The sequence below is a fragment of the Trypanosoma cruzi genome, genomic scaffold (assembly GCF_000209065.1).
Source record: "Trypanosoma cruzi strain CL Brener 1047053517115 genomic scaffold, whole genome shotgun sequence".
Taxonomy (NCBI): Eukaryota; Euglenozoa; class Kinetoplastea; order Trypanosomatida; family Trypanosomatidae; genus Trypanosoma; species Trypanosoma cruzi.
In genome coordinates, this window is record NW_001849496.1 from 184924 (window position 1) to 193713 (window position 8790).

At 48.3% G+C, this 8790-nt stretch overlaps 1 protein-coding gene and 1 pseudogene across 1 annotated transcript, besides 19 other annotated features; both read left to right on the plus strand.

The window, feature by feature from the left end:
• Positions 1 to 875: a sequence feature (haploid, Esmeraldo-like haplotype).
• Positions 200 to 237: a microsatellite.
• Positions 876 to 1082: a sequence feature (haploid, non-Esmeraldo-like haplotype).
• Positions 972 to 1008: a sequence feature (AT_rich).
• Positions 1056 to 1480: a mobile genetic element.
• Positions 1083 to 1221: a sequence feature (areas not merged during assembly with more than two copies in the genome that could not be assigned to a particular haplotype).
• Positions 1222 to 2002: a sequence feature (haploid, Esmeraldo-like haplotype).
• Positions 1490 to 1661: a microsatellite.
• Positions 1710 to 1811: a microsatellite.
• Positions 1830 to 2275: a mobile genetic element.
• Positions 2003 to 2054: a sequence feature (areas not merged during assembly with more than two copies in the genome that could not be assigned to a particular haplotype).
• Positions 2055 to 3673: a sequence feature (haploid, Esmeraldo-like haplotype).
• Positions 2086 to 2106: a microsatellite.
• Positions 2134 to 2154: a microsatellite.
• Positions 2279 to 2306: a sequence feature (AT_rich).
• Positions 2406 to 2837: a mobile genetic element.
• Positions 2839 to 2859: a sequence feature (AT_rich).
• Positions 2964 to 3067: a microsatellite.
• Tc00.1047053511413.11 lies at positions 3056 to 6262 on the plus strand (annotated as a pseudogene).
• Positions 3674 to 8790: a sequence feature (areas not merged during assembly with more than two copies in the genome that could not be assigned to a particular haplotype).
• Positions 7344 to 8790, plus strand: Tc00.1047053511413.19 (trans-sialidase, putative; the record flags this gene model as incomplete). Its single annotated transcript, XM_800625.1, has 1 exon — positions 7344 to 8790. A coding segment is annotated over one exon (1447 nt), but the record flags the coding sequence as incomplete, so codon positions are not given.

Consider the following 8790-nt stretch of genomic DNA (forward strand, 5'->3'; position numbering starts at 1 on the left):
GAGAGGTAATCATAATACAAAAGCAGTGCCTCGGAAATTTAATTTGTCAAATATGAGAATATTCACACGTCAAATGGCATCACTAATTCACTCCAAAACGCCCCCAATATATCAATACTCAGCAGTTGCGCCAACCGTTTCCCATGAGGAAATGGTTGACGATACCAATAATAAAAACCCCGAAAGCGAAAGCCATTCCAAAAAAAAAAAAAAAAAAAAAAAAAAAGAAAAAGAAAATGAATACTTTTATACGAAAAAAAAAAAAACATCCCATCTAGGACCGTTTCGTTTCATACGAAATAAAATAACCAAAAACCCCTTTCACGGGGCGCAACCGCGGCGGTCGGCGTAAATAACACCCCCGACCCGGAAGGACAGTTGAAAATAGCAAGCCAAACGCGAAAGGAGACGCGAGCCTCCACTCCACGAACGGGTTCGGTCCCAAACTTTGGGCGACACGTCCCGCCCCGGCCAAGATGGGAAATCGCCCGCCTCTTTTTGGCCCCGCGACGGCGCCTAACGGGGCGAGCGGCGGAAAGAAAGGTCCGCGTGGCCGCCCCCGCGTCCTAACGCGCCGCCGCTTCCGCAAAGCCCTCGCCTTTCCGAAAAAACCGCCGGGCGCCTCCCTCCTCCTTCCGCGCGCAGGCCCTCGGGAGAGCGAGGCGCGGCCCCCGCTGCCGCTCACTCTGTGGTGGGTGGGGGTTTCCCTTCGCGATTTTACCCGGCAGGTGGCGGGCGGTGTGCGGGCCGCCGGATTTATTGGGGAAAGATGCGGGGGACAGAGGACAATCGGGCATGCGAGTGTAGGAATTGATGAATATTTGACAATAACGTTATCTTTTTATAGTTATATTGAAAAATGAGTAAAAAGGCAAAATGACGAATTATTCTATACGCGAGGACCGATCTAAAAGTAATGAAGAGAGAGAGGAAGGGGGTTAATCTATACCTATAAATAATATGATTGCAAGTAAATAAAGATAAATAATAAATTAAGTAAATAAAAATCGGTTGATCAATCAATCAACAAGTTGGAAATACAAATAATAGATAAGAATAATCTTCCGGGCAGCTGGCCGGATCCTGAAAATCTATGGAACCAAACAAGTTAAGAAAAAAGGTTTGTTAGTTATTTGCTTCAATGTTTTCTTTTCATTCAATATATAGAATTCTGTGGACCACTAGCATGGTTCTTAGTCCTCAGTTAGGATTAGAATATTACTTACGAAGTGGCAGACTTTGGGGTCCTCCAACCACAAGACCCCGCCGCGTGGTGGGAATCAAAAGGGGGTGGGTGGGATGGCAAAAACAAAACAAATATTATCTGGCCTCTATCGGCTCCCTGCCCCTACAAAGTCGCGTTCTTGCCAAAAGATTCATACGGTAGAAAGTATCATAAAGAATGCCTTCATTTATCAGGATGTATATACACTAGTTAAGTTAGCCAGCTCTCCCACGATCATTCTCTTCACAAGCTCCTAATAAAGGAAAATCAATAAATAAAAATAAATAAAAAATATAAATTAGGAATAGATGAAAGCAAACAAATATGAACGTGAATAAGTATAACTAGGAAAACAAATATAGATAAGTTAATTTAAATAGCCAAATAAGGAAGTAAATGTAAATAAATGGTGATAAACGAACATAAGTGGATAAATGTTGATAATGAGTTATAATTATAAATAAATGAAACAAAAGTATGATTGTAAATAAATGTGGAAATAAATAAATAAATATTATCGAAAATATAAAACAATTCAATAAATAAATGTAAATAAATAATTTTAAATCAATAAATAAATAAATAACCATATCAGGTTATTTGGCTGGGTCGCTGGCCGGATCCTGAACTCATCTATAGTTATTAAGCAAATGGGGCAGAAGGAAGGGGTGAACGGAGAGACAGTAGATTCGCATCATTTTTAGCTCCAAATATATATATACATATTCTGATAGCCACTCTCGTGACATGCCGCACCTTCATAGGATTAGAAATATTATTGGTTAAAAAGTGGTGGAATTTAAGATCTTCCAGCTACACGACCCCGCAATGAGGGGAATCAAAAGGGGCGGGTGGGAAGGTAAAAATAAAAATAAAAATAAGGATGAATCATCTTGGCGTTATTGCTCTTTTTTTTTTTTTTTTTTTTTACCCACGGCCTGCCAAACGATTATAAGATGGGAGAAAATTCGTACAGAGTTCGTTTATCAGGAGATATGTGTTTATTAAATTAGCTAGCCACTTTTCTTGGCGAACATTCTTTTCAGAAGCCACTAAAAATATAAATAAATTTAAATAAAAACTGTGGGCAATATATATAAATATGAAAATGAACATTGATGGGAGTAAAAATACGTCTTTATGGACATGTAACTATATTTATATTTGTATTCATATTATTAGGAGCTTGTGAAGAGAATGATCGTGGGAGAGCTGGCTAACTTAACTAATGTATATACATCCTGATAAATGAATGCATTCTTTATGATACTTTCTACCGTATGAATCTTTTGGGAAGAACGCGACTTTGTAGGGGACAGGGAGCCGATAGAGGCCAGATAATATTTGTTTTGTTTTTGCCATCCCACCCACCCCCTTTTGATTCCCACCACGCGGCGGGGTCTTGTGGTTGGAGGACCCCAAAGTCTGCCACTTCGTAAGTAATAAATACTTCAAATCCTAACTGAGGACTAAGAACCATGCTAGTGGTCCACAGAATTCTATATATTGAATGAAAGGAAAACATTGAAGCAATTAACTAAAGAACCTTTTTCCTAACTTGTTTGGTTCCATAGATTATTTCAGGATCCGGCCAGCTGCCCGGAAGATTATTCTTTATTTATATTTTTAAATATGTATATGTTTTTCTCTCTGCTTCTTATTGACAGATTGCTTGGTTGGTTGATTTATTGGTTTGCTAGTTTGCTGATTATATGTGTATGTCAATAAAAAATATTAATATTTACTTATTCCAACATTTATATACTTGTATTTGTTTATATTTGTATTTATATTGTTTATTTATTTGTGAATTTCTAGTTTTGTTTTATTATGTATTCTTTTTCCGTGAATCCACACCTGCTTTTTTAGAGCGCATAGGCATTCCGTCCCGCAGACAAGGTTTCATATGCACTGAAGCACCCCATCGGACAAAATGTCGCAGGGGGTTTGCGAAGCCCATCCCAATTGAATGATGATTGCTATCTTCTTTGATCTCCTGAGGAGCTGCGACGTGTGAGTGCGTTGCCCCCGAGACTCAACACAATGACAACTTTCAACGAGCAGTTTGCAGGCATATTGTGCAGTTTTCTTGAGGTGTAGCCCACACCCGTATTTTGGGAGTGAATGCACGGTGTACCTGTAGGGGATGCTGAGGGTGGCGTCAGCGAGGCATGGGACAACATGTACTCCGGAACAAGTGTGTGGCGTTGGCCAGAGGAGGTCCTGTGCCAACGGCATCACTGATTGATGGCCAGTGATTTTGGGGCTGGGAGCTTCTTTGCTTTAAGGAATGGAACGCTGCTGGCTGACCAGGTGCCACTCGCCATCCAATCCCTCCTGGATGTGGCTTAAGAGACGATGCGGGCGCATGCAGAGGGGGAAAAGGAAATAGGACATTGTGTGGGCATGCACGTGGACGTGTCAGATGGTCACAATATCCCTCAAAAAGTGTGGAGCTCACGAATTGATGATTCGACCGTCCTGATAAAACTGCCTGGGGTGGAGGTGAGTGCGCTGACTTCCGTTTCACCGAATTTTTTTTTCATCTGACAGGCTGCGCAGCTGACGTGGAGGGAAATCATGCGCACCTGTTTCCGGCGGGTGCGATGCTGTTTCCCAAATTTGAGGGCGATTTCCCCGATGACGCGCTCTGCCATCCTCACTTGTTTTATTCGGCGACACGTCGCAACGCGGGGTTGGTGCTGAGCGACGAAGGCTTTCCGTCTCGGTTGTAACCAAAACGGAGAGCCCATGAAGAGGCATGCTGCTCGCGGTTGGTTGATGCTTGGCCTGGGAGGAGTCTGAGTGCCGCCGTGGAGCATTTCTCATCCGCTTGATTGCAGAGCCCTCTACACATTGCACATGTCTCGTGCTCCTGAGTAATGCCGATAGGGCGGATCGCATGGTGGTGTTTTATTGCTGGAAGGCTCTGTGAGGAGGAAAAATATTATTTGTTTGTTCTTTTTCCTGGATGAGACGAATCCGTTCTTTGATTGAAGTACGAGTGCCTTGTCGCAGTTCTTTTTGGCCGTTGGTGGCTTTGGTGTTTATTCCAATCAATGGCTCTCACTGGCGGCTTCAAGGCCTAATATCGACTGGCGTTGTCGTTCTTGGGCCCACGTTGCTTGGCCCATCAATTATTTGTGCAACTGGAGAACAAGTTCTCTGTGGGCGTGGATCATGTTTCACGGAATATGGCCACAACGGCTGCTGAATGGGCTGGTGGTTGTTGCGTTCTGTATGACAATGTTCTTGCGGATCTCACTTTGTTGCGTGTAAATGATGTTACATCTGTGCCTTGCCGTGTGGCAGAGGCCTGAATCAACGGAGGATAGAGTGTTGTGATGAATTAGAGCACAGACAACCCTCGTGTTGCTCATCGTTGTGCTCGTTTTTACTGCGGTCCTCGACGTGGGAACATTTTATTTTGTGCGGTATGGAGAGCACTCCTCCGCTGGCATATTGCCGTGTGGTGGTCTCTGGTTCAAAGGACCCTGTGGAATAGTTTGTGAGGGCGAAGGGTGATGGCAGGACTGTCGTGCCGGCACAGACGGAGACGAGAACAGGGTGGTTGATGTGCCCTGCAACATTGCGCTCCCAATTGCGTCATTGGATGCGTGCAGAGCAGGTGGCTCTTTGGTTTTTGTTTGCTCCACGGCCAACCCGCTGGCCCCTTTTGAAGGGCATTCAAGAGCATTTGTTCTCTGAGGGAGTTTCTGCAGGGTGGTCCGCACACTGCAGTGTCCGCTCCATTGGGCTTTTTCTTTGGTGAGAGGATGGTCTGTTGCACTTCTTGGTCCCCTGTGGAGGGGGAGGGTCATGGAGCAACATGCCCGCCGTTTCGGTGGTGGCGCACCGCTTACTTGTGGCTGCGTTACGCAGGAGGCATAATCCTTTGTTGCAGGATGAAAGCAACGTGTTCTTGTCCCTTGTCAGCAATGCACGGCCTTCTTGTTATTTTGTTTAGGTGTTTCTGCAGGACAACGAGTTTGCAAATGGTTACGAGGGATGTGTGGCTGCAGGGGTTGAGTGCCGCTTTGTTTTCTTTTTCTGACGGGCGGTGTTGAGTAATTACAGGCGCTTGCAGATGTCATTTTCAATGTGAGGGCAGGTGTTTCAGCCACCCGAAGCGCGGCTGTTGGGAAGACGAGTTTCACTCATGCAGCTGAGGCAGGCATCAAAGGGGCGAATGTGCGGGCCCACCATCCTACTTTCTGTACTGTTTTGCCGCGACGACTGGATCTGATTGCCAGCCAAATTGAGCCGTCGCCATGTGGCCGCAGCGTTGTCTCGAAGGGATCGAGAGGCCGCAGGGCACGGCTGTTGTATTCATCCGTGGAAGTGTCACGGGGGAAGAAATGCGAGCCTTTCGGCATCTGGCATCTCGCTGCCTTTTGATGCCATATTCGGTGAGTCCGTGGGTACTGTCTGGTGCTCCTGCCTTTTACTGGATGATTGGAACTGCTGAGATGTGGAGGGTATTTGCTGCACCTTCTTTCGGTACCTTTGTCGCACGCCGTGTTCGAGACGGTTTTCAATTGCCGCACTGCATGGGGTGCTGCAAGGCACTAATTTATGCCACGCGGTGGAAATATTTGACGTCGTTGAGGTGCCCTTGGAGGGTGGGAGTGGCGATCCTCCGGCGCGGGTCATCACTGACAGGTTCACACGCCCCTTTGAATTTGCTGTCCCTTCTTTGTACGTTCATGAACTGACCGCGGATATTGCAGAATATATTCAGGTTGCTGCGGTGCTCCATACATTCAAGGTGTTGTCCTCCGCGCCGTCAACCTCGGCAGTTGATCGAGCGGTCTCTTTGAAGGATTCGGGAGGAGGATCCGTTTAATTTGTTTCGCGGCTGGAGCCACTTCCTCCATTTCTTTCAGCTAGACACACCCACACCGTTACTTTGCGTTCTCTTCCCTCAATGGGGAGAATGGGTGATGACGAACCTTGGGAGACGGCGGCTCTTTTTGTTGCATCGCCGGAGATCGGTCAGCGGCAGTTGATGCATCAGCCCTTCCTGAGGGTCGGTGACAGAAACTCTGTTGCTTAGACGATTTGGATGGGAGTTCACTGGGGCAAAATCCGCGCTTTATTTTCGTGCTTATGCCGATGGGATGCAATTATTCGTTCCTTCCCGTGATGCCTCGTGTGTGCCATGAGACTACATTGAGGAGAGCTCGAGGTGCTATTGGCCGTGCTATTTTGTTATGCACCACGGCTCTTTTCGGTGTGTGATTCGACTGTGTGGTGGGTCGGTTGAGGGGGAGGACGTGAATGGGCCGCGCTCACCCGACTACTGCGCCTCATTTTGCTGAACGCCCTGACCAAATTGCTGTTCTCCTTTTGCTTGCCTTACCGGGCCTGGCGACCTCTTGAGGAGCGGTGCGGCGGCGTGGACTGTCGGGCTTCTGAGGAGGCCGTGGCTGCGCGGGATGTCCTGCGGAATTTTTTTGCGTTTCAGGACTACTGTAGAGAAGAGGACATTTCATGCCTCCTTCACGTCCACGAGAGTAAATGGAGGGATCGCACTTCACGAGTGTCTGCGCCCGTTGATCGCGTCGACGGTGCGCTCTGTGTGTCCGCGACCCTTGCCGAAGCATCCCGCCGTTTTTCTTCCGGTGAACGGGAAAATCCATCGACACGCCGAGGGGGTGGTGGGGGATATTGCAGCGAGGAACGCTTTAAAGGCCCTGCAATCAGGGAGCGCTGCTTGCAAAGATCCCGCGGCACTTGGGATTTTGCTCGCCTTTAATTTCTGCTGTCTGTCTGTTGGTTGGTGCCGTTTGCCGGAGGGTGTATTGGCCCGTGCGCAAACGTCAATTTTTCTGCTTCTTTGTGCAGCCTCAGAGTGCTTGGGCCGTTGTGGACGGTGAGAGTAATTGCTGTGACGGTTACGACGACGTTGGTGTGTTACACTGTGGATGGTGGCGTCACCCACTCCTCTGCCACGTCCTGTTTTGGTGCTTTTTAGATTTTACTTTGATTTCTTGCACACAAACACACGCAGGCTAGGAAGGAAGCTACGACCAAGCGCGAATCGCTACTGTGAAATTCGAAGTCTCTGAAGGGACCAACAACAGCACACATTGCCCACACACACACACATATTTATATGCTCTCACGTGCTGCTGCAGTGAAGGCACCCCGCACACACAACCGTCGCCGTGTGACCGGATCCAGCGGAAGGAGGAGGGAAGGAGGAGAGAGTGAGCCGCAGAGGCCCAACATGTCCCGGCGTGTGTTTAATTCCGCGGTGCTGCTCCTACTTGTCGTGTTGATGTGTTGTGGTGGAGCTGCGACCGCTGAGGTGGGAAGTAATGCTGTTGCTTCAACTCCTTCTGGGTCGACATTGACGGGTGTCATTGCTGGAGAGGGGAGCACTTCAGGGGGTGTTGAGGGGCTGCAACGGGTCGATCTATTTGTGCCGCAGACGACGCAGGTGCTGCCGAAGAAGGGGACTACTGACTCAAGTGGGAGGGATTCATTTGTTTCACCCTCTCTTGTCAGTGCTGGTGGAGTAATTGCTGCTTTTGCCGAAGGTCACATAAATGCCAAACCCCCCCATAACGAATCAACTAAGCCGTCTTCTGATGTTGTTGCGGAGTACATCGACTCTGCGTGGGAATGGCCCACTCTTGTTGAAAAGGTCGTTAAAGGAACACGGAGTGCACACACCGTGCTTGGCAAAGCGGAGGGAGAGGGGATTTTGGATGTTGTGCGCCACCCCACAACAACGATGAAGGGCAATAAGGTGTTTCTTCTTGTGGGAAGCACTGCCTTGTCCCCTGTAAATGGGAGTTGGAAAGAAGGCAGCCTGGAACTAAAACTGGTTGTTGGTGAGGTCACGAAGCCTTCTGCGGGCGGCGAGCCGAGTGAGTGGATCAAATGGGACGAAGTTCAATCGCCGGTGCAGCAGACTACTTTAGCTGCTCACAAAGGTAACTTGACGGAGTGTATTGCTTCTGGTGGCTCAGGTGTTCTGATGGAGGATGGCACGATTGTGTTTTCTCTGATGGCGATGAATGAAAAAAATGAGGTTGACGTTTACTCCATGATTATTTACTCGAAGGACAACGGCAGTACCTGGTCGCTCTCTAAGGGCATGTCCCCTGCGAAATGCGGTTCACCCCGCATCACCGAGTGGGAGGGATCACTTCTCATGATTGTTGACTGCGAGAGCAGCCAGAGGGTGTACGAGTCGCGTGACATGGGGACAACGTGGACGGAGGCCATCGGGACGCTTCCAGGCGTGTGGGTCAACTCAGGATCGGAAGCCTCTCAGGATTCAAGCCTGCATGTGGATGCTCTCATCACCGCGACCATTGGGAAAAGGAAGGTCATGCTGTACACACAGAGAGGGTACGCCACGGAGGGGGAAAACGCCAATCCGCTCTACCTTTGGGTGACGGACAACAACCGCTCGTTTTCTGTTGGACCGGTTGGCATGGACAGTGCTGGGAAGAAGGAGGTCGCCAGCACCCTGCTGTACTCGGATGGCAAGTTGCATCTTTTACAACGGAGGGTCAGTGGTGAAGGCAGTGCCATTTCACTCTCCCGCC